This window comes from Lepisma saccharinum, chromosome 3, assembly GCF_977018435.1.
Source record: "Lepisma saccharinum chromosome 3, izLepSacc3.1, whole genome shotgun sequence".
NCBI classification, from domain to species: domain Eukaryota; kingdom Metazoa; phylum Arthropoda; class Insecta; order Zygentoma; family Lepismatidae; genus Lepisma; species Lepisma saccharinum.
This window is the reverse complement of record NC_139231.1, coordinates 83,206,952-83,233,969: the sequence shown is the minus strand read 5'-3', so window position 1 is coordinate 83,233,969 and position 27,018 is coordinate 83,206,952. Positions and strand designations below refer to the sequence as shown.

General features: G+C 39.8%; 1 protein-coding gene across 2 annotated transcripts in view; it reads right to left on the bottom strand.

Annotated features, from left to right (window-relative positions):
• The window catches only part of LOC145985195 (uncharacterized), a 149,858-nt gene that overhangs the window by 66,640 nt on the left and 56,200 nt on the right, over positions 1-27,018 (bottom strand). For both annotated transcript variants that reach the window (XM_083118922.1, XM_083118923.1), the window contains exon 3: positions 4,262-4,411. In XM_083118922.1, coding sequence (XP_082975048.1) covers positions 4,262-4,411 — 150 coding nt within the window. The remainder of the gene's footprint in view (positions 1-4,261; positions 4,412-27,018) is intronic.

Here is a 27,018-nt window from a genome sequence, read left to right as displayed (position 1 = left end):
TTGCGACACAGACTAAATCAGGTTCACAATGCAAGTCACGAAGAAATGCAACTGCAGCTGCAACTGAGATCGGAAGATTTGCACAAAAGAACCAGATTTTTTTAACATAGCGTACAGAAAAGTGACCTGCTAGCCTCCATGACAGTTTGTTAGTGCAGTGTGATACGAAGTCGAAGTCCTAGATTCAAGCCCTGGGTAAGGCATGGAGATTTATAGTCTCAACATCTATTCCATCACTCATCTTCATCGACGCTATAAACCATAAGAGGAAAAAAAGTCCTAAAATAGCCAACAAATGGCTATGGTTGGTGCGTCTGGGAAATTAGTATTTTTGGATGATAATAGAGGGTTATTCAAAATGAAGTCGACAACTTTAAACGTTTATTGTAACAGAAGTTTATAGTTATTTAAATAAAACGATGTATCCAACGAAGCTTACACATGATTTAATTAAAATATCAATTACAAGGCCTCGATGCTTGCTCCACGGGTAACCCTATGCATAAGTCAAAGCCGATAGTAAAATTAATCTCGCAATCGACTTTTGTGACGGCTTTAGTTGTGCATCCTCGTAAGTCCTTTAGAGTATCAAGGGTGGGACAAAATCTCGATTGATTGATTGATTTATTTTGCTTTGCTTTCTGCCACTTTTGGCTAATAGCGAAGATGATGCTGAGTGATGATATGATGAACTGATGAAGGGACACAAAAAAATATGCCCAGGCCTTCATTCGAACCCGTGACCACTGTGCTAACAACTCTAATACGGAGGCAGGCACGGATCCACGGGGAGGGCGATAGGGACGATGGCCCCTCCAAACTGCCAGGATTTTTAATATATTATTACGTCTAATATTTTAAAGACTGAAATGTTCCGTCTTTTACCACCAAGTTTAACAGGTTCGAGAATATTTTTTAAAGTTTGATTTAGTTCACTTTACGCATGGGACAAGACAAGACCTACAGTTTAAATTTGAATTCGAACTAGTGTGCAATATGCCTCCAAAGGGGGTTCGAACCCTAGACCTCTTGAGAGAAAAGGTTTGTTTTCTTAGTTTATTCACTTTACTCCCCATATCTAATCGTTTAATTTACAGTGGCAATGGGGGAATTTATGATCCAACATACAATAATACCAATGTATTCCAACTCTGTACCCCCATTTTTTGCAAAACAATATGGTTCATGTTTACAGTACGCTTTATTGTTTATATAGAATAGTGCAACTGTAGGTTGGAAATTATTCTCAGTGAGGCGAGAAGCCCGACCTGAAATTCGCCCCTACCAACTGTGACTTCTGGATCCGCCACTGCGTGGAGCTCGGCTCAAACTTTAAGTCTTTCACAAAATTCCAAAGGTAGAAATTCAAAATCAATAATTTTCTGTCATGTCTAGTTCACTTTAATACCTTATATGGTCACATACTGTCAGTTCCACAACAGTTAAACAGGAAGGGGTGCGGGGGGAATCATACTTGACTGAATGAAAATTTGTTGCCAGGATACTTGTATCTAGTGGTGAGGATCCACTCGCACTCTGTCACTGGAACCACCCCGCCCCTCCTCACCCAGCATTGGAAATCTTCAAAACACTACACTGCCATGACCGTAAATATCTCTATAAAAAAGTCTTTTCTTCTGCGAAAACAACACCCTTCCACCCAGGCATAAACAAAATAAAAGAAAGAAAAAAAGAAATAGCACCAACTTCCTGGCACCGCCAAAGTCCAACCAAGTTCTTGATCGACAGTCAATGGCGGTGTCTGGAGAAAGTGAGGCGGCCACTCACTGGAACCGACCAGACTTTCTCCAGGACGCGAACGTGTTGAATTCTTCTGCATGTTTTTTACGAAAGTGCGCGGTTAGTTTTCCAGAAGCAAGGCAAAAGGCGGAGTCCGATACTCGCAAGTCCTACGGATGTACGGAACTTAAGATCTTCACTTCCCACCTTGTTCGTCGAAAGTGATGAAATGCGCAAACGTGATGTACAGTCAACGGCAAAGATACGAGAGTAGGCAAATTGCCCGTCACTGTTTTTGTTTTTTTAAATTCTACATCTAAGAAATGGAATTCTGTTGATACGAAGCAGATGGCGTCCTCCACTTATTGACGTTTTTACTTCAATTTATGATCATCACATTGTGGAAAACATACTGAATGAAAATGGTGATGGACAATTCATCTATTATTTCTATTGCCGTTGAGTGTACTAACCACTAGCGTAACGACGAGAGTAATACATTTTATGAAAACTAGCCAACGCTGCTAGCTAGCTGCTGGAAGCTGAACTTGATTCAATATTACAACATTATTAGAACATATGCAAAAAAAAGTGATATTAATTTGTAAAATATTTCCTAGAGATTGATTGATTGATTGATTTTGGTGTTTTAAGTCCACTTTATGCACAGTAAGGCTAATCGGGACTGGACCTACAGTTTAAAGTGGGATCCGAACCACTATGTGCCTCCACCAGGTATCGAACCCAGGACCCCTTGATTACAAGGAGACGACGCTACCACTGCGCCATCGGGGAGGTCTATTTCCTAGAGAGAATGATTGATTGCTTGATTAATTGAATTGCTTTCTTTTACTTTGCTTTTTGTGCTACTTTTGGCTAATTTGCGAACATGGGGATGAGTGATGATGTGATGAAATTGATGGACACTCGGAAACATCCATGCCCAGGCCGGGATTCGAACCCGGGACCCCTGGCGTCGTCGTAGCGCGATGTGCTAACCACTCCGCCAGGGGGCCGGTACTAGAGAGAATGAATGCAATGTTAAAATCATTGTACATACATTTGTGCAGGGGTTACAAGCACCTTTTTACAGGTGAGACTAAAATCAATGACATTATATTTAGACGAAAGAAATATGGGTGTGTGTAGGCCTATGTGTAATATGTGTGTTAATATTTTGACATCTAATTTCAATCAATTCCATTTGCGATTTTAAAAGCTTACACTATATCTGTGCAAGGGTTATAAATTTTAAGTAGTTGACAAGTCAGCAATATTATGATGTAACTTCTATTGCTAGTTACAATTGTTACTTCTTATTCTGTGTGATCAATGATCTTAAAATCAAGTCACAAGTCTAAGTCGATTTTGTTTAATAGTCTATAAACTCTGTCAAATCAACAGATTTGGCACAATATGAAATGTCTTAAGTGATGTGATGACATTCTTCAATTCATAGCGTGCATGGAACGTACTCACACGCTACTTGAATAACACGTCTTTCCTGCCATTGTACCACGAAACTTTCCTGCACTATTGGAGCCATCGTGATTGTGAAAGTGCAATTCCTCGGAGCTGAAGAAAAACCTTTTAATCAGTGCGTAACCGTGAAATCAGCCTTTATCCCACCCAACTCGACTTGCTGCAACACGGCTTGAAATTCACGGTCCTCGGTTTGTCTGGAAAGCTTCACTTGGGTGATAAAAATGGATAACGTGCAAGGGAACTCTTTTTTGCTTTCAAGTCTGACCCATTTGTAGCCGAACAAATTAGACTCTGCTCTTGAACTTCAGTAATGAGCTTCGTTCCCACGTGAGAAATAATTAGTATAATGTCAAAGGAAGTGTGTACTTTGGCTTATGACGATCGCACCTCTTAACACATTTCGAATAAGCTAAGAAATTTTGACCTGAAGAAGGTGGCTCGTGGTTGTATGAGAGGAATACGGAGCCCTTCATGGTGGAATCTAAGAACCGACACTTTTTTTTATTTTATCACTTCTTGCCTCTTTATGCTTACCGCAACGATAAGGATGAATGGTGATTAGGTGAAATGGCTGCAATAATATTTAGAGCATTTTAGCTGCAAATTTTATTGCAGCTATGTACCTTGAAGTACTGGTCTGCTATTGCATTCGAAAGAAATCGGTCAACGGGTTCAAGACGGCGGGCAAAAACAGATTCAACTTGCGTTAGGCATGTATTTGGGATTATTCGAAATTTACCCAGAGTCGAAACTCAAGAAACCAAACTAAAATAATTATTAAGGCATCACTTGGGCTACAAAAAAAAAAAAAAACGTTAAAATGTTATATATAACTTTAGGAAGGGACGGGAGACAAGGGGTGCAAATCGCCAATTCTGTAACTGGAATTACTATCGCAATGGTATTACATCTGAGTACAAAAATAGTGAAAATGTAAAGCATGACATCGCCCTCCTCCCAAATATAAAAAGTTTCATTAGCGCACTGGATGATGGACACTAACGTGGGTTAAAGGTGGTGGCTACGATATTCTTACCTGTGAAAACGGGGTCCATGCATCGTCTTCCACACGACGTAAAACAACATTTGCCATTCTCATCCATACAGTCCTCATCCATCTGGCATTTGTCCACTGGATTTGGGCACATTTGAGAATCTGACGGTCGCAGGCATCTTCCTGGACGATCTGTATAGAAAAAAGGGAAGTACAAATTAATTATCTAATGTCATCGATTCCAAAATAGGATTTTTTCTAAACAATATAATAAATCACACTGAAATTGGAAAAGAGGTTGGCAGACTAGCATTGACATCTCATCTCAATATATGTGTGTTTGTGTTGTGTGAGTGAGTGAGAGGAAAAGAGAGAATGGATGTGAAGAAATAGATTTGTTTATTGGTTTCCTAAGTCGCTTTTCTACCATTCTAGTTCAACCGCGATGACGAGGATGAGTGGCAATTTGGTGAAATAGATGAAGGAAAGGAAATGTCAAAGGGCTACCAAGGATTCGAAACTAGGACTCCTGACCCCTATGCCACGGAGACTGGCAAAAAAGGCAGAAATAAGAACTTGTTCCAGAGTATCAAAAACTTGTTCAGTATGTCGCAGGTTCAAACCCTGTAGCCCATCATTCTAACAGGATTTCCGAAGTCCTGGCACACACACGCGTACTTAAATACACTCACAACACAAAGATATGGTGATGTCAAATTCATTTGTACATGGAAGACTTACCAATCTCTTGCGTAGGATATGTGCATTCCAGGTTCAGCCCTCACCTCCCTCACCAGGTACGCAACTGCTCGAAATTTGTACTTTCGGTCCCATGCAAAAGTTTTCAGATTCGAGTCCGGGCAAGAACATAGTGGCCCTTTCATCAAATCCATCTAATGAGTATCCATCAACATTGCTGGGATTAGCCAATAGTGGCAGAAAAAAATGTTAAATAAAAACACAACATTTTTTTGTATAAACTTCTGTGATATGTTTTTCATTTTACTTGTTTCAGATAACTATGTTAAGTACGAGATTACGCACCGTTTTCAGTGGATGAAATTGTACTAATGCTCGTAAAACAATCTTTGGTTTCAACTTCTCCAAACTCATATTGTGTAGTCTAAAACGAAGTGATGAATCTCATGATGACGAGTATTTCGCAATGCAGGCAAAATTTGCATACATAAGCGTTTGAGGTTGATGCTACTACTTCTAAACGACAGGCCATAAGAATGAATCAGTTCTAAATGTTTTCGCTTATGAAACATGCGATTTCGTAACAGGTTGCGTGATTATTGCTGACCATAGGGCGGGGGTGTTCTGTCACTGTTGCCAACACGGAGGCTTTAAAAAGAGCTAAATTGTCAAACTTCGCCATTCAGCCATCCTTAAGTTGTCATATTCAAGCCAGCTACAGAACTAATGATAGGGTAACGTTTGCTAAAATCTAAGGCCAAACGAGACAATGAGGGTGAAGAATGAATTCTGTCGCATCGCTAAACCATTATTCTAATAATATCAGACGATGGATATTGATTATGCAGTTCAGCTTTATGTAGCCTTCTCCACTAACATGTTGTTTCATCTCTTGCAGGTCCAAAGATATTTCTTTTTCAAAAACTCTTCATTTTTCTTTCACATCCACACAAAAAACTATAGGCCAGATAAGTTTAGAAAAGTAAGATGCATTACACGAATTAAGTCTGCTTTCAATTTTCTCTTTAATAACGTATTTATTTTTTAATGTATTCCTAAATATTTGAATTCAGAATCAGAAACTGAAATTGAGAATGAAATAAGTCCACTTTATGCATAGATAAGCTATAAATAGGATCCGAACTTCCGTGTGTCTTCCCTTGGTATCGAACCCGGGACCCCTTGGTTAAAAAGTTACGACTTAACCATTACGCCATCGGTGAGGCCCCAGGATAAAGGATGATTACTTGAAAATTGATGAAGGGACACTCATTATGAGCACTACGAGACTCAAACTTGGAACATTCAGGGTTGTTCCAGAAATAACAATAACAATTAGAGATTACATGTCCGTTGTAAGTTAACAAACCGTGAATATTTATTAGAAACAATAAAAAAACAAATGCGTAGATTTGCTGATGATAACTTTTAAATCGTGTATAGCAAATACATTTTCGTAGCTTACTAAGGTAAAAAAGTGCTAGATTTGGTTCCAAAAAAGATCCAGTAAATGTAAGAAGTAGTGAATTTTGTGGCAAAAAGCGGCAGTAAGTAAAAAGTAGTGTACAAAAAATATTTAGTTCCAAAAAGTGCAAAAATTACTAGATTTAGTTGAGGAAATAATGTGTGAAAAGTAGTAGATTTGGTTAAAAAAATAGTGAACTGGCAACTGTGTCTTGTTGCTGGAGGCAAGATGCTCCCACCTGTATGCCAAGAAATGAGCAATGAACTTGGTTATGTAACAAGAAGCCTAGCAGCACATTACTAAGGAAAAACAAGCCGAGGGATTTATTGTCTTTATGTCCAGTGGGGTCAAAGCACAGGCATCTACGCTATAATATCAACCGGATAAAATGGATTAATAATTTAAAGCCGTACACCATTATTTGCATGGTAGATAGAATACAATGCCTTCTATATAGCCTCTACTAGCTGATATGTTAAATAAATGGCAATGTATGAAAGGATTTCCGAAACATCTTTAACTAAATGCGACGAGGAAATGAAATTCACAATAGACTAGCGATGAACAGACGCCACATAGGATTGCCATAAAAAATGGATCAACTTTCACAGCGTGAAGAGGACATAAAAAGGGGGGGGGGGAGGGAAGAACTTTTACTCAGTAATCATTTTCTTGTTAAGGTCCCGTTTCGTCGCTATAGAATTTAAATTAGTAGGCAACCGCGGAACACAGGTTGCAGAGATAGTCCTATTTTAGGTTTGTTCCACAGTCTATGCTTAGCATCATATAGCTTTTACGACAGAAAAATGCTACTGGCAACCAGGAATAGGTGCTACTACGTGGTTGCATAAATACAGGAAAGAAATATATGTTTCTCGAGAGGTCGTAGTATCGAAATGAGGCATCACAGGACAAGCAGCTGAAGACTACAGTGCAAAATCGACCTTGATAAGCGAGTAATTAACGTATGATTCGTAATCAGCACATCTCTTGAAACAGGTTCGATCACACAAAATGTCACGAATCCCTACATAGCTTTTAAATGAATGTTAAGCGAGGATACAAAAGAGCAGTATCCTTCCTGGCTTTCTTTTCCTCTGTCTCTCTGTACCCGTATATATAACCTCTCTTCCTCTCTCACTCTCCTTCAATCAATTCCTATCTCATTCTTCCTTTATCTCGCGATCATTGAGTGATCTTAGGTGGGAAATTTTCCGATTATGTCCCCTGGATATATCGCCTCCGGCGATCGCTCAGTCTCTTAATCAATGGGCGCCTGCGGACTGTAGCGTGTTGCTTATCTCATCACCTCCACTATACAGTTGAGATTGACATCAAGTGACGCAGTTAAGCGTATAATTTTGCTTTTCATGTCTGATCTGTTCATTTGATGCATTTTTAGTGCATCACACGGAACATGCATTTCTATGTGTATTTTGTTGCACCTAAAGTGCATCATTAGCAGCTTATGAACTTTAATGTGCTACTGAAGTCAACATACAAGGATGATTCAAATGAAAATGTCGACAATGGGGCGACCATCTTTGTACTGACGCTGCTTCCTTCTTCAGTGTTGCAGAATCATGTTGCCACCTGTTGGTCATTATTTCAACCACAAGAATAACTCCTGCCAACTTACAAATCAATCGTACAACTTTCCGGAATTTTATTGCACTTTTAAGGTTTTCATTTGAATCACCCTCGTATTTGTGTCAATTTACACATTTTGAGTTCTGTATGCAAGGGGCAAGTTCTACATCTGAGCTAACTAAGTAACTCTATCTCTAGCCTTCTTGAACCCGAAGGTTCATGGCTGCAGCAACATAGGCCTTCCATCTGTTCCTATCCTGAGCAAGATACGTATATATATACGCTTTTCCATCCCTACCAATTTCCTTTAGGTCCATCTCAACAGTATCCCTCCATCTTCGTCTTGGTCTTCCTCTGGTCTCTTACCATCAGGTTTCCCAACAAGGATCCTGTAAACTCTTCTTTCCTCTCCCATTCGTGCCACATGACCTGTCCACCTAAGTCTTCCTGATTTAATCATTCTAATAATATCTGGACATGAATACAAATTATGTACTTCTAAATTATGTAACCTTCTGCACTCACCTGTCTCCTATCCCTTTTAGACCCAAATATTTTCCTAAGGATCTTATTTTCAAATACTCTCAATTTATGTTCCTCTTTATAATAATGGTAACATTTTATGAAATTTTAAATTTGATTGTTTGTATCACCTATTGACCATTATTACCACTTTCATTATTCATGTATTATATGGCCCACACTTTGTTAAAGGCGATTATTAGTACTAGAGTGTGGCCAAGCTAAGAACAGGCGCATGGACCGCCTTTATGGCAGTAACCCGCTGTTACCGCGTTTACCTACAAATAAACTTGCGGTCAAACAGCCAATTAGGCGTACCGCTGCCCCCTGTTTGGGCAACAAGCGGCAACCTTAGAATCCCTCCTCCCCGAAAACAGGATTTTGTCAAAATTCGTAACAGTTCTGCGCTGAATCGAACTTTGGGGGGGCAGAAGCAAAAAGTTTTCTAGCCCATAAAAATAGCGTCCGGAACTACGTATTTTGCTAAATAACTGTTAAATTTGCGAAATCATAAAATTGCTCATTAGTCTGTTTCTCAGATCCGATTACGTTAACAAAGGTACCATTAACTTTAATGAAATGCCCCCGCCTAGTAAAGCCTATGTGATCCGCGGAAGATTATTGGTGTTGTACGTACGGTGATATATATTCTCTATATACACCCGGCAGGCGTTAAAAGTTTAGCTTGCACAAGATAACCAATCAGTGCACCATCATCCAACACTTTCACTCATACAGAGTACTACATGATCACACAGCAGTTGGTACCTGCCTCAACCCAACGAGGGCAAAGCGAATGGCATCGCCTGAGGACCATCACGAATGCATAAGAGAAATGAGATGTTGTGAAAACATATGAAAATTTCATTACACAGAATATCAGCATTTAGCAATTTTACGTCCAGGGTTTCAAGCCAAGTCGTGCCGTGAAGTTAGCCACACGGACATTGGAAGAAATGAGACATGCAACTTCAGGATTATGTAGGACGTTGCATACGGAATCGAAAACGTGAGCAGGAATTTAATGGAATGGCTGGTGAGCAATGTTGCAATCTAGTATTTTAGTTATAAAATTGGTGGGCAGTGTTGCCAGTTCATTGATTTTTACTGTATTTTTCTTATCTTACGTATCTTTTCCTCCTTTTCAGGCTAATCGCGACGATAAGCATGAATGATGGTTAGATTAAGTTAATGAAGGAATATCCATGCCCACGACAAGACTCGAACCCGGTAACTTTGATGGTGAGATCGTGAGTTCGGCACTCAAAGAGCTTTGCCACGTAGGTGACAGCTTTTACTGTACGAACTAAATTTTTTGCTTGTCTGGCAGGTAAGTACTTCTTGTTCTGTTTTATAAATGCATGACGAATGCAGTGATTGTTCCATGTGTCTCTCTCGGTCGACATTTATTTATTGGAACTTCCAGAGAACAGAATGTGTCACTGTTGCGTGCACAAGGGTGTTCATGACGGTTATAACCTCCTCTCTGGGCCATCATCATCATCGACTGGTATTATGCTTGTAAGCAGGCTCATGCAGTTCCTGCCCTCTTTTATTCATACCGTTCATTTTCTTAACTCTGTATCCTGTTCTACCTGTCATCCAAAAATGTTCTATTTCTTCCTTCTTCCACGTAGCCCTGTGTTGCTGTTCCCTTCCTTTCTCCAGGGCCTCTCCGATGGCGCAGTGGTAGGGTAGCGTCGTCGCCTCGTAATCAAGGGGTTCCGGGTTCGATACACGGTGGAGGCACATAGTGGTTCGGATCTCACTTTAAACTTTAGGTCCAGTCCCGATTAGCCTTACTGTGCATAAAGTGGACTAAAAACACCAAATCAAATAAATTTTCTTTCCTCCCTTTCGGCTATTTTTCGCGCAGTTCTCTGATGCCTCTGTCCTTTTTCCTTCTACATACTCTCTGTTGTGTTCCCTTCCTACTTTTCTTTTCCCTTCCTATCGGTGGTGCCAGGAGAGGTACTGAGAGGGTGCGGAATGAAATTTAGGGGATGCTATGTCCAAAACAAACATAGCATGAAACATGTATTTACACTTTAGCCACTACCGGTACATCAAATACCAAGAAAACTGAAGACTACTATTAGTCCCTTCCGTTGTGCTTGATTTTGCCACGACAACGACATGTTTGGAAATTTGAAATGAAAAAAGCTTGTTCAAGGTAGACTAATGGCATATATTCTGTCTTACACTCCATGAAAGTGGTCACAGAAACATACAAACATAGGTTGCAGTTGTATTGAACTATGTAGTTAAATACGGAACTTACGTTTAATTGATTTGCTTCATTTTACTTCGCTTTTCTACCATTCTTGGCTAATCATGAAGATGAGGATGAACGGCAATAATATGATTGATTGATTTGTATATTATGGGCACTTCAGCACATAGGCTATTTCGGCCCTTCACGTTATACGGGGATAAATCCCTTAACTAATACAAAATTAAGGGCAGGTCCCCCACCGAAAAAGTCTATTAAGACTTCCTTAGTAAATTTTTAAAACTAGTTCATTCATTCACAACTAAAGAAGAACTAAAACTTTCCTGCGATGACTCAAATATCCTTACCTAGGTTAAAAGTTGAGGACTGTAAAAGGGCACTCGGCACACACAAGGACAAAACACAGGACAATACACACATAGTCCTACGAAGATTATACTGGCCGTAGGTCCAGACGCCAGAACCTCGTTTGCCTGCAAGAAGGCGTTACCGGGAACTGAGGTTGACTTTCGTGTGCCTTACCAGAAGGTCACCCCTTACACCCCGGCGATAAGATGAAAACGATCACAAGCGTCCATGGACAGCACACAATATAGAGGAGTATACTGACTTTGAGTCAAGACGTCAGAACTTAGTGTGCAAATGCAAAATGCAGTCCAGGGTGTACTACATAGAAGGGAGGTTGGTGTCTTCGGAAAGGGTCAGCTCTTACACCCCACTCCATCTTTGCTTTTAAAAACGCACTTTTTCAACCTTTGCAATGCATGCAACTAATAGAGATACAAAATTCAGTTATTAATCAAATGTGAAATACAGGTGACGATAACAAGAAGGTAGCTGCTGAGTGGTCAATTTGTGCGCGTTGAGTAAAAAAAAAGATTGTCATGTAACCTGTAATTCATCGATTTGAGAAAATACGTACAAAAAAGCGAAATCACGTAGTCAGTTTCATGTAATGTAACACTGCAAGAGTTAATTTCGTTTTCAGTTGAAAATTGGTTTTGAAAAAGTGGTGCGGAAGAGGTTACGGAAGAAAATTAAGGGTTGCGCAAGCACCCCCCTAGCGTCACCCCTTTTCCTTCCACATAGCCTTCTGTCCCGTTCTCTGACCGATTTAGTGGAAATCATTTCTACGTGGTTGGCAACACCGCTGGTGACGGGCGCCAACGCAAGAATATTGCCTAAACTACGGGATAACAAGGGAAGGGTGTAACTGGCACGGAAATGCTTCCTGTGGAAATGCATGCACCGTAAATCAAGACACTTAATGCATACAGTTTGAAGTGAAGCGACTGGTTGCATTTTCTTACGGAGCATTGTTTAAAATCTTCAACGTCACATAGTGAAAGTGAGAGTGACGGGGTTATGTCTGAGTGTGCTGACCTGGAGAATATAGAATGAATATCCTTTGAGGAAAACCAACATTCCAACAACGTACAACACAGACATACTTTTGAAGCGAGCAGCGGACTTTCGGGCGAACAACTTTTGTTTGTAACGTTTTGCTCGTTGAGATCTCGTTACGACGTTAGGAGCCCTCTGAAAACAGAGTTCTCATCCTACAGTCACGCGTCACAAATTCACGGTTGCCACTGATAGCTATATATTTTCTGTCTGGAAACGTCAAAAATTTGGTATGTTACAGACCTATGGGCCAAAGTGCGGGTAGCAGTGTTGAATCCAGCCACTTTCCTTCGAGGGGGGGACATCAAACTTGACGGAGCGGGCATCATAGACATAAAATTATAATACTCGTACTAATAAAAAAGCCCCTTACTTCTGATGTGTAATTAAATTATGTTTAATTAGATTTAATTAAATATCATTTTAAGAATATTATGAGAATCAATAAAATAATAATATGGCATGCAATAACTTACATTTACAGCAAACTAACTAAGACGTCTAGACTCTCTGTAGCATATGTGTGGGTTCCTCGTCCCCTTCCGTTGACACTTTCACACACGCTTGAAGCTTATCCTGATCCATCATATTTCTTAATTTAGCAATTATCAAACCTACGATATTTTGAATTCCTTCTTTATTTTGACTCTTAATTGAAAGGCTCGGGTGTAAACCATGGTGTTTTTTTAGTTGCAAAGTAAAATGTGCCATCATTCAATTTTCGAGTGAAATTGCCATGTCATACAATTTGGATTGGACTCAGTGAAGCCTTCTGAAATTGATAAACACAACACGAAAACAATTTATCTACAGTATAGCTTCTAATAACCTATTTCCTTAATCAACTCGGAAACGACCAAAATGTCATTTAACCATGTTTTACACCGGAGCCCTTCAATTACAATGAGGACCGAATCAGTGCTTATTACTGCGAGAAAACAGGAAAGGTGCGATGTACGTTAAATTAAAGTGAATGAAAGCGAACATAGTTGCTAATTTCTTAGCTATTGTCCGAATGCTCTGCCAGGTTACTGAAATTTTCGGGGGACTTGGTAATATCCTGGGGGATTCCCCCTGGGCCACCCCCTGAATTCATCACTGGCCGGTAGAGTTCCGAAAATATGCATTATACATCCTTACCATAAGAATAGTCTAGTTTATAGCATTAGAAAGTTTTACGCACCATTTACCTTCATTAATTCGTTCATGATTGACAATGACATAAGAACATATCAAGCTTGTATTTTTGTTCATAGATGGCAGAAGCCGATTATTAACATCATCCATTGGTTACAAAAATCAAGTAAAGTTTATCATTTTATAACGTTTTGTACACGCTAATTGAGTTTTCAAAAACATAAGAAAAGTACAACGTGCTATTTACTTCAGAATAATAACAATTTGCAGTTTACTTTCAACTTTTCATATGAATATCTTCACGAAAACCGTACATAAATGTTGAGGTACAGAACAAAGCTGCAAGCCAGTAAACCATACCAATAAAGTATAGTACATTATTGGTGTTCCAAGTCCGGCCTTGCTGTCTTTCCAGCGAATAATTCTCGGTAAAGTCCACGACGTCCTTCTTTAATGTAAAAATATGAAAGAGGATACGCAACATTTGGATGGATGGTGAAATATGCATGATTTGAGAGAGGGAGTTCAACCTGCGATTTCACCCCGCCGGCATCTCGGTTGGAATGGTACTTTTTCAATTGCGTGGCATTGTTAGTACAGGTTAAAAATATTGCCTGGCAGAAAATTAAATGTCAGTGACAACCAATACTTTTGTGCCACGTGGCTGCATACCCACACACAGGTTAGGCAATATCGTTTTTCGAGAGCTTAATGAGGCCTCATCCTGACGCTACGAGTAAAACATTAAGTAGTCACCTTGATGCCCTCTACGTACTGTGAAACTTTGTAGGCGTTGTACGCCCACAACCTGTAATTTATGAAATCATTTGTGACAACTGAACAGGAGATTGTGCTACATTTAGTCCCCATCCTGGATTAATGTTTCTGGAAACTGGCAAATAGCGAATGGATTACCACGCCTCCAAAAAAATAAGTTGGTTTTAAGTTCACTCTATGCTCAGAGAGACTAATCAGGACTGTACAGTGGGATCCATGAGTATTACCGCGCAAATTGTCCATCACCATGTTCATGCACTTTATTTGACCCAATAAGAGCCTCAAGAATTAAAAGAAAACTCAAAACAAGCTGTTGACAACTTCTGCACCAGCATACATAAAAATCCATCCCTTAAAGACACACAGGATGTAAGAGAAAAATTAATGAAAATAGTCATGGACAATTTGCACGGTAATACTCATGGATCCCACTGTACATACAGCGATACGAACCACTGTGCAGTGTGTCTCCACCGAGAATTGAAATCGGGAAGCCTGGATTACAAGTCGAAAGCACCACAAAAAGATACAATATGGAACATGAAAAAAAAAGACCATATTCTAGATAACAGTTAACCAATGGCGGCGATTGGTGCCAAAACTAGGGAAGGATGGGGCAAGGAATATTTACTTTCTCTTGGACACAAGGCTTAGCATAAAGAGGCCAGAGTGCGGAGGTAAAGTGGCAAATAATGGGGGCAACTACCCCCTAATTGCCGCCATTGCATTTGAGACACGAAACTATTACCATTATAGCGTACGAATAATTGCACTTCTTACTTCAATTATCTAGCCTCTTATTTCAAATGTTTTGCTCCTGATAAGGCATTTTTACGGTGTGCCACTTAAATTATTTCGTTAACTGTGATAGCCTTGGGTAACGGTATCTTCCTGGTATGAAATTTAACCTTGATGTCACACATGAATGTCTTCACGTGTACGTATATTCTGGAGTGCAATATTTATGATGTAAACCAAAGACGATTGGGGTTACCGTCTTTGATGTAAACAATACATTCCTGGCAGATAATGAGATTGACAAGAAAGATCAAATCTACAAATGTGGGTCCGTGGGACACCTTTTGTGTTTGGGAATTTTCGTGTGAGGCAGGTCAGAGGCCTGGACCTAATAGACCTAGGCCTTAACATGACTGATCTTCCCTTCTTTCTATTTCTATTGTTTAACGTAGTTTTTCTACCTCTTGGCTTAATCATGACGATGAAAATGAAAGATTTACTAAATAGATGAAGTGTCAAACACATTACCCAATGGAATATACATCCTTTCCCCGGGGGCTTCGTAGATCGCCACACTCACCACTCCATCGTAGAGGCCGGAGACATATTTGTATGTCAAACGAGAATGTTGGACATGGGACCTTACACGCTCAAATTACAAACTTGACATGCCAGCTAAAACTCTGACATTAAAACAACGTTGTAACGGTTATTTTATTGGAAGCAATGAAGTATTCGCTTACCTCTCTTCATGCGCTTGGTATGCAAGAATTAGGTCATCTTGGACATGCGAGTACATCTTCACATTAGAAATAAGAAACAAAGATAGATGACACAAAGCCAAACAGAAAATTAGTGGTTGTTCCCATCATCGAGGTAACACGGTAACATCTCTTGTCATTTAAAGTATCAGAGGAAATTATAGAGGTCAGTGTGCTTCAAGGCTTCAACGTAAGACCGAGAATAATTGATATATACTAGAACTGAGAATACACGACATGAAGTGATGTACAAATAACAGGAAAGAACAAATAAACACCGGGATGTTGTAGAAATCACGAGTGGCGTTATGTTACTCACGGCTAGCCATCTGCCACAGATCGTGTTTAATTATTTCACCTCCGTGCAAGCTATTCAAACATTTCATTTCTGAGTATTTAAAGGCCACTGACTGACGTATAGTGAACATTCCGATGGCGGGTCATTGAGCCATTCACACGTCAGTGATCCCTTCAGTAGCTACTATTGTACTGCTTTTTATTAATTAGCTATATGTATTATAACATTGTGATTCTAATTAAAAAAAAAACATTTGTACGTGCCAAAGGACAATCAAACAATTTATGATATAAAAAATGGATGTTATATACATGAATCTCTCTCCCCCCCCCCCTCTCTTCCTTTCTCTCTCTGGCACTTTGTTGAGTTCTGGTCTTAATTAACCATCTCAAACCCTCTTCTTGTTTACAATATTCATTGTATAGCCTCAAATTTTCACCATCCAACCATCTTAGCCTTCCCTTACTTTCTTCTTTGATATAACTTAATGTGCTTTTGGTAAACGGTTCTCTGCCATCCTCTTGTATGTCCTAGCGATCTTATTCGGATACATTTGATCATATTAAATGCATCCTTATTCAGTACCATACGCGTGTGCGGGCCTCCCCCATGGCGCAGTGGTAGCGTCATTGCCTTGTAATCGAGGAGTCCCGGGTTCGATACCCGGTGGAGGCACAAGTGGTTCGGATCCCACTTTAAACTGTAGGTCCAGTCCCGATTAGCCTTACTGTGCATAAAGTGGACTTAAAACCCAACTCAAACCAAACCATACGCGTGTGCATTTCAAACTAATTTACAGTCTTCCTAGCATACACAATGATCAATTTTATCGCAAAGTTAATTTCTTTTCACATTTTGAATTATTTCTAAGCGTTACCACTCACTTAATAGAAGTCAATTAAAATTCAATATCCACAGATACAAGTGTACGATTTCGGGTATATTTATTGAAAGTCACACCCACAAATATGGCAAAAATATGGATGAAAAAGAAAGAGGAGAATTAGAGCAGAGGAAGGCAAGAAGAAAGAGGGAACGATCGAGAAGTGCAAAGAACACAGTAGGCAAACTCATAACAGAAACAGTGGGGAGAAAGAGGGAAAGAGTGGTAGAAAAAGCAGATAAATAGAAAGAAGACACGGGAAGAAAGAAGACAGGGATTCATGAATAAAAGATAGGAAATGGTGATAGAGATGGAGGAGGGAAACACTGAATGATGCTTTCATACTTTAATATCTATCTTCTGCTCGCCCCTCAAAGGTTTTCCCCCCCTATTCAACGCACATAACCATGATACGTGGGAGATATTTTTGTAATTCTGCTGACCAGTCTTAAAAAGAAATAAATTCCGACATAGCTTCCATCACTTAATACTGCTGATAGGAATACAGCGGCGAAGTTGTCTTCGTAACGAGATATCTCAGATTTTAACCCTCTGCGAGTAAGGATTAACCCAAGAGGTAGAAAATAACTGAAATAGAGAAAAAAATAACAGCCATAAATGAACATGGTGCCATAATTGTGAACATTGACCTTTCCTTGCGCCGGAAGTAGATGGCGTATAATTATTTGCAGCGGATGTTGGTACGGTACCATCAAAGTTTCGATGGCTACTGACAGAGTTCCTTGGAAAACAATAACCTTGATTTCAATGAAAATTGATATCCGTTGCTCACGCAAGTAACTTAACCTTCTTTTTCTTACTACATGCAATTCTGACGCTAATTGATGGATGAAATTATTGGATACACCAACTCAAAAATCCACGTTCATTCAGTTTTCTCATGCAAGAGTGTCAAAATATCCCAACCTTGACTTTAAGCCTTTCTATTGGTTTCTTGGGCAAGTTCTTTCTGGCCTTGAAGAAAACACGTCACACCTACCAGGTGCAGCGTAAAAAACCGTTATCCACGCGCGATTGTATTCAAATTAGATATTTTTCGAAAGCACCGTGGTTTTTCCTTGCCTTTCCACTGAAAGAAACTTTCGAATTCGCCTTCTTCTTGATACCCCTTTAAACACAACATTTATGAGTAAACAATTTGAGCTTGTATTTCTAAGAACTAAGATTAAGAACTTTAGAAATATGAATGCATTTATGCTCTAAAATATGCCTTAAAACCTAAGAAAATGAATAATTTTTCGGCGAAAGAAAGGAAAAATTACCCGTTATTTTACTTGACTTTATTGTGACATGTTTCTAAGACAGGGAGGAGCAAAAACAAACGAAATTCCTTTCCTTTTAGCTGCAAAAACATAATTTCAAGAATAATATCTGTTGAATTTTTTAAAAAAGAATAACTAAATATTACCAAAAATATGCTTGACACCATGCTTTGGCCAAAATATGGTAAAAATATATGTACAAACAAAAAGCATCCGTGTCATCGCTGTCACAAAAGCTAGAAACTTGTTTATATTAGTTTAAGCATTTAGAAATGGGCCAGGGGGGTGTAAGGGGCGACCTTCTGGTAAGGCGCCCAAAAGTCAACCTCCCTCCCACACCTGGACTGCATTTTGCAGACGAACGAGGCTCTGGCGACTGGAACTATGGCCAGTATTATTTCATGTGTGTTGTCCTGTTTTTTGTCCTATGTGTGCTGAGTGCCCCTTTACAGCCTCAGCTTTTAAGGAAAGTCACAATATTGTAATATTTTAGTAACACGACATTGCAATTATGCTATTTTAGTTATGGTAAGGGGCTGGACCCCGTATAACGTGACGGGTGCAAAATAGCCTAAGTGCTGACGCACCCAAAATTTTAAATAAAAAAAAATGGGCCAGGATAAAAAATGTGACGTCACAAAAATCAGGACCCCATTCATAATAAATTTCAGTCCGGCGGGAACAAGGAATTATACACTTTGCATCATAACGAAATGTGGAGATTGATTTTGGGAGAATTTCAGAAGAAATTCTCATTTCACAGTCCAAAATATGGCTTTTCTTTAAACTTTCTAAAAATCGTGATTAATTGATCGAATGGCCCTTTCACAAGATCCATTCTCCAACAGTACAACAATGGAATGAATATTCGTTTAATGATGTCATTGTTCACTCTCATTGTTCCCTAATCATTCCCATCAGCCGCGTAAAGATAACAATGATCGATAAGAGAATCGTATTATTCAAATACATTTATTGCAACATTTTCACACAATTACTAAGGATAATTATCTTGTTTTCAACAAACTGATGGACAGTACACAAAGACTTATAAATAACTGAAGTCTATACAATCGAAAGCGACGTTTTACAACATTGATGTAATATCTCTTTATGTCTTGTTCTTATCCATGCGAAACCCCGCTCCCCTATTTTTTTTTATCAAAGAAAGCAACGTGTCCAACTCATGTCTTGTCAACAACCTAGTAAAATTTCTAATATGGCTATTCATCTTCAACACATTCAAACGTATGACCTCTCTAGTGTGTGTTTAACCATGCATGCTGTATTTAAATAAAGCATTTAATAAAAATTTTAATTTAATTCAAAATAATCAAATAAACAAAAACTCAAAATCGAGCAGAAGGTTTTGAACATTTATTTAAGTGACGTGATTTACGTCTTTGTTTTCACAGCTGCCTCTGTTGTGCAAGGGTTTATCCAGCATTTTCCATCTGGGGGAGGGGGGTGTAAGTTCGTATTTAGGGTGGTGTAGAGGTACATTTAGAACAAAAATTACCATAAATTGGGCCTTTGTGAAAAGTTTTATGGCGTGTTGAGGAAATTTGGGAGGTATTGGATTGTGTGGATAAATCACTGCCGTTGCGTATGACAGAATTTGATGTCCTCTTATAAATTATTATGAAGATTCTGAAATATTATTCTGATAATTTTCCAAAACTGAAAAAAAATGCAAGAATTTGTATATTTTAAGATTTTAAAAGCCTAACTTCTTCATAAAATTTCTGTGGGGCAGACCACCTCACACACAAGACTAGAAGATACTCGCCTGGCAAATATTCAATATTTACTTCCAATTGTACTCTGGTCAGGTCCATCCCTTCTCGAACTATAAAATAATATAATGTGAACCTATAAAAGCCTACGAAAATAACATTGACGATTTTTCACATTTTGTAAGAATTTCAATTTATCCTTATGCAAGTGGAGAGAGGCAGGCTCCATAAGTCTGCATAACCATTGATGCAAGGCTAGACGTCCCGATTTAGTCGGGACAGTCCATTCTTTTTAATCCCCATCCCGACTTCTCTTCGAACTGCAGTTGTGTTGCGAAAATAACTCACATTTAGACATTGCTAATACGTAGCTATAATTTAATGTAGAAATATATTATTTTCAAAACATATACTTATCACGGCTGTTAAATGGTGCTGGTATAAGAAAATTAAAGGTAATGTGAGAGGCTCCTTGATGGCGTATTTGTAAGGCCTTGTAATCAAGGGGTACTGGGTTCCATACCCGGTGGAGGCACATAGTGGTTCGGACTTCGGATCCCACTTCAAACTGTAGATCAAGTCTTGATTAGCCTATGTGTGCATAAAGTGGACTTAACATAAAAATAATAAACTCAAAAAGTTTCAAAAAAAGGAAATTTGAAAACATGGTTAATTTTCGGAACACAGTACTATTGAGAACTGAATGTAAACAATAAGCACCAAGCTGTACGCCATGTGACAGCCTATTGTCTGTAAGGGACTGTGTTGCTTTCTGCCAAACAACACTACTTGTAGGGCGATAATTGACATTAACATTTAAAATTTCCACCAATCCCCCGACAGCACTTAGCATGCGTGCTTGTTTAATTAGCGTGCTACAAGGAACCATTCTAAAGGTATTGAGGATGAGTAGAAATGAGGACAACAGTATATTCAAGGAACTCCTGTTTCAAGAAGGAACTTGAGGTCAGTCTCTGCGAAGTAGGTACGTACATACAGTAGCAAAACCCGCTGCGAGTCATTGTGTTTATCGCGTGCCAACTATTTCACCAGACCATCATCATACATTCGCACGATTAATCTAGAGAGATGGAAAAGAAACATAAAATAACCGAAATGAAAACAAAAGAACCGTCGTCACTGATACCAACTTCTTGAAAAATATTTCTCTAGACCTTGTTGGATTTATTGCCAATTATAATTATAGTAATACTACAATTTGCGTGATTTAAAATATGAGAAATATTAAATTTTGAAAATACTTCCACAAAAAAATCTGTTGAGCTTGAGCTATATTAATGGATAATATAACTCCATTTACAGCACATTAAATCATTGAAAATCAGGGGTGATGGTGAACAGAATAGAGGTCAGCACAGCGACGAGATTTGTAAGTGCTTAAGAGCCAGGTGACTTCCCGTTTTGAGCATAAAATGCTCTAATTTGAGAGGTGTTTGGCATTTTTAGACGAAACGAGCACATCCGTTTCGTCTAATCCAGTTCCAAGGGAAATATTTTTTAAATTAATGAATTTCTGGTTAATATTAGGGGATTGATTATTTAATTTGTCTTGTAACGATAGCATTTAAACATTATCGTTTCCTTCCTATCATTTTATATCAAAACGTGTTAGTTTATAAGGAAAATATAAATTCCGACAGAAGGCGAAAAACATTATCTTGTGTCAAAATAGATATAAATGTAATAATTGAAATAAAAAGAAGTATGTTATATTATGCTATAATGACAAAATAAAGTGTGTATATATACAGTATATACAGAGCATTCCCTGACATTCGCTACGAGACTCGGCCGCAAGCGGCCCGGCATCAGCGCTGTCTTTCCCGGCGAACGGGGTCCGCGACAGTCGGCTATTAAAATTACAGTTTTCATATTGTGTTCTAACCTTGACTACACAAGGTGTTGAAAATGATGTCCCTCTGTTGCAACACATTCCTGGCATCTCCGAAGGAAATTGGCATTTACACGTGCAAGTTCGTCTACTGTATTTCTCCCGATTTCTCGTAAAATACTCTCTTTTAACTCATGGATGGTGTGCGGATTGTCTTTGAATACTTTATTTTTTAGATTTCCCCATAAATAAAAATCGCAGGCTGAAAAATCGGGGGACCTAGAGGGTTTTTGAAACACCCGTTTCTTGCGAGAGGCGGCGGATAGATTTCCGAGGAGACTGTTCTAACCTGTGTCCTATCTCATCGATTTTTTCCTCAGTAAGTACACGTGGGTTTTTCTTTCCACTTTTATTCAGAACTGACCCTGTTACTCTAAACTTTTTTACGAGGTTTAATATAGTGGCCCTATGTGGAACGGGAACACCAGGATATTTCGTTGCAAAACGTCGTCGGACTTTTCCACAATTCCTCTTTCCGAAATAACACTCGACAAGATAAATCCTTTGTTGTAATGTAAACTTTTGTGGTGCCATATTAATCCACAATCTTCAACACACGGACACGACACAACACAACTTCCGAGGGAGGATTATACTGGCCTCAGTCTGCAACGTCAACAGAAAGGGAAAGAGAGCAAAGGCAGGGAGAGCGAAAAAAACGTAGCGTGCGACTGTCGCGGACCCCGTTCACCGGGAAAGACAATCGCTGACGCCGGACCGCTTGCCGCCGAGTCTCGTAGCGAATGTCAGGGAATGCTCTGTATTAGTATTTCCTGTTACTAACAAGAATTTCCCTATTTAAATAATATTTTCTTTTAAACTGGATAGACGAAACAGAAATTTCTAATTCGCCTAAAATGGCAGCAAGGTCATAAATTTCTTTATCTTGCTTTGAAAAGCCGTTAGGTAAAACGGGAATACACGAGTAGCCCTTATATGTTTCTACTCCCTTACTCCAAATTTGGATTGTGTTACTGAGAATTCCCAAGGAAAACTAGTAAACCAAAGCAGTTGTTAATAGTGCTCTTAGACACTCCATACTGACCAAGATTTGTTTACACAAAACATCATGCACTGAACAAAACTCAAAGTAAAATATGTTCACCATATACAAGTAGCATTTGGGTAACCATTTTCAGGACAATAAAATGCTGTTTTATTTAAAGTGTATGCAAATATTACTGCCAACGCGTAACACTGTAGATGTAATAAAATTAAGCCGTTCATTTGACGTTGTACATATAATTATTCCAATTTTTCAGTGACATTTACAAGAAATGTTACAAATTAACCACCTTTGGAATGGTAAGTTGCGAAAGGAAGAGAGGAAAAGTAGTTTGACACAGACAAAGACAGCCCATCTAACCTCCACTTCATACTAGTCAGATAAGAACATCACGTAATCCACCAGACTCAATCATGGAAAATTGAACCAGTCCAGGCATCTTCATGCGTTTATAACATTGAACAAAGCAACATTTACCACTCGCATATAAGCACGTTATTAATTTTTAAAAGTAATAATTCAAGATATGGTAATCTACGGAATAACATTTAATAACAGAAGTACGAGGTAGCCTTGTAAGAGAAAAGGCCATCTTGGCCAATGTTTATATAATTATCATAACAGGCGTATCGGTGGCACGGATTTTGAGTATTTTTCTTTGGAGGGCATGAATCGCAAACTTAAAGAATGTAACGAATTTTTTTTTCGGAATTAAAATTATTCACAGACTAGCCGTATAAAAGTATAAAGGTTCTGTGAAAGAATATATTATTTTTTTATTCTTACCTTGACATGACTCCCATGTGCGGTACACTATCAACTAATCAACTCTATTCATTCAAAATAAAAATTGCTAAATGGGAGTGGATGCTTGGAGGTGCAAACGGGCGTTTGTTCTACTACATATTTTTAAACAGCTCCTGAAGTAGATATTGTTATGTGTGATCGATATTGACTAGAACACAAGTGGTATTTGAATGATTTATCTTCCATTGAAGCATCAGAGTATATTATATTCCTCCCAACAAATGTCACCCTGGATGTAGTAATTTTTCCTCGTAAAAATTCGAAAACTATAATATTTCGTGAATAGGCCTATATATGTAGGCTACTCAGAGACGCCAACCTAAGATAATTTTTGGGGGGTAAGATCGGCATAAACAATACTTTATATATGTAAATACACATAAAATGTGTCCTTCTACGTAATTTGGGGGGGGGGGAGGCAGAAAGTGTATTGCCTCCCAAAGTCGGCGCCTATGCTTAAAATTATTTTTATGCCTGGTTTGGGAACACTGTTGTAGCTATTCAGACCCTTTCTGAACCCTTAGGTCTAGACAGATATTCAGATCGAAAATGCCGGCACCTGCGTCATGCCTCGCCGCATGCAGTTACGCGCTATCTCGGTCCCGAACAAAATGAACGCACTGTAGAAACAACAATAAAGACAAATGTCAAAACTCTTAGTGTGATGGGTGTGGGCGGGGGGACCGCTTAGCCAATTCTCGATCAGGGTCCACTAAAAATAAGGATCAATTAGATCAGGTGGTGCAGGGGGCAAGATTATGCCCCAGTTGACAAAAGGCTACATACGGCACGAAAGAGCTATTTTGACAAAATCCTTTGCACTGACACCAGGTGAAACTGAAAGCACATTTTCCCCCCTCATTATTGCACGTGAGAGGAAAGAAAATGTCAGAAAGAACATGTTTAGTTGTTATTATGGTGCAAGAAAACAGGTGCAAGTTCGTATAATTATTCATATATAACAAGTTTACCCGCCGTTCCCACAGTTTTCTCAAACTTTCGAATTCACGGAAAATAAAACGATTGTCCTAGAGTTGGCAACACTGTAGCAGTTAAAAAAAAATGTAGAAGAAATACAAGTGTTGAACAAGCACGCGCTCGTAGTAGGCGCCTATCGCTACTCTGAGAGAAGGTGGAGTAACTGCGACCTGTCCAACTACGATTCCTACACGCGAACGCAGGAATCTGTGCCAGCTTGCGAGCTACGCCGGAGCTACACACTCATCTGGGACTTCTTACCTCCCGTGGCTTTTCCCTGACCTCGATTCGCCCACGGCACTGAAAATACTCTGCGCGGCGGGCAGTCTGTACGCAGTTAATGATAAACTTCCGCACACTTTTCCAACTGTAGAAACTGCAAATTTTGCACAAAATCCCACTGCAAACTATCTGTAGGCCAGAAGATTGCTCATGGTACAGTTCCCGCCACTAAGTGGTCTACCGTCTGAGGGTTGCTGTTGCCAAACGTACGTATCGTGTAAACACGGTGACTGACCATGATGTTGCACGAATCCTTCTAAAGGACAAGCAAATACTAGAAATGAGGTATTGAAGCCCTTACGTATGTGTCGGTGGTTTTCCAACCTCCCCGATGTGAAAGTGTTCAAATTAACCTGCCAAAGGGGTGACTTTGTTCTCTGGCTAGCAGAGAACAAAACACATGCTGATACTTCGAGATCTCCACTTAGCGGATGGAAACGCTCACGTGATGGCTGCCAAGATCTTCCAGCAGACTTGATTGATTTGTTTTATCTTCGCTTTTCTTCCACTTTTGGCGAGTCGCGAAGATGAGGATGAATGGTGATGGGATGACATATATGGATAATCACAAGCATACATGGACAGAACACAACACAAGCACGATAGAGGATTATTGGCTGTGAGCAGCGCTTGAAGTGGAAAATGTTAGCTGAGGGATGATTGGTCGAGCCTTCGGGTTAGCCTGGGGGGGGGGGAGGTGATGCTCCTATGGTTTAACATGGCGACAATGAGACAACTGGGGGAACGCTTTGCAAAAATTTTGCTAGTTGGGGGACACCATCCCCCCGCACCCCCAACCCTCACTTCGAGCACTGGCTGCGAGTCCAGACGCCACCTAGTGGTTCGGATCTCACTGTAAACTGTACGTACAGTCCCGATTAGCCTTACTGTGTATAAAGTGGACTTGAATCACCAACTCAATGAATCAAATCCAGACGCCAGAGTCTCGTTAGTCTAAACGCAGTCCTGGGCAGAGCTTGAAGTGGAAATCGTCTTAACTAAACACACGACCATGAAAATAGGCGGCTGGGCAGAATTGCGCTGGTGTCACAATTGGGACAAGCAAAGCGAGAACGGGACAAAAGTCGCTGGTTCCAGCGCACTGTGTGGCAAAGTCAACCGGGCTGCGTTGCCTAGTTCGAACGTCAGATCAACCTCTCTCAGGGGCACTTTTATGTCATTCCCTGACCTTTCGAGCAAATACTGTCAGTTTGTATCACATGGATTACAAACACCGTCTTTCATTCACTTAAACCTCCTAACACACGGGGTTGTGCTCCGGCGTGACAACAGCGCGAACTTCTGCCACCCGTCTAATTTCATTGCCGTACGTATAGGTGGATGTTTGGTAGAGCCTAGGATTAGCTAGGGGGATGCTCCTATGGTTTAACACGGTGACAGTGAAACGGCTTAAGAGATGCTTTGTAAAAATTTTGCTCCCCTCATTTCGAGCACTCGTCCCGGGTGTAGAACGTCGAAGATAGGTTGACATTGGAGTGTTTTCACAAAGAGCCACCTCTTACACACCCTTTTAGCAGACAACCTATGGAGCGAACTTACCAGAATAAGAGGACATATTTTTTCTTAATGATCTTCATATGATGCTCTCAGAAAAATATTTTTCACTATTCAAGCGCTTTCAATGCGCATCACGAAATTATTACAAGCACACGCTAAACAAGTGCGGCTGTTATGTAAGAAGTTAATAAGTTGGCGCTGATTTTACTAAGTGGCCGCGGTGGCTCAGTCGGTAACGCGTCTGACTACCATGCTAAAGGTCCCGGGTTCGATTCCCGGCCGGTTCAAATCCGGGAACTTTTCTAACGATGGGAGCGGCCCCGGCGCCCACCCAGCGTCGAATAACATGGGTACCTGGGGGAAACCCTGGGGGGTAAAGGCGGTCAGGGGCGTGATGCTGATCACATCACACCCACTCACGACCGGATCAAGAAAGTGTGGGGCGTTACCCCCACACCCCCTATACGCCTTCATGGCGTGTTGCTAAGCACAGGGGAACACTTTACCTTTTTTACTTTACCTGATTTTACTAAACCGCCATATATGTTCCCAGTACACTAACGGTGTGTTCACACCTGTGCGACTTTTCGTGCACATGTGGGCATTGCACGAACATTGCAGCAGGAAGCAAGGGAAGGCATGTTTGAAATCTGTCCTTTTGGTGCAGTCATTGTGTGTATTTGGCTCCAGCAAAAACACGATCCTTTGTGAGTTTTGTTATCATAAAAACAGACTTAAAATACAAGAAAAATGATGTTACACGACGAAGA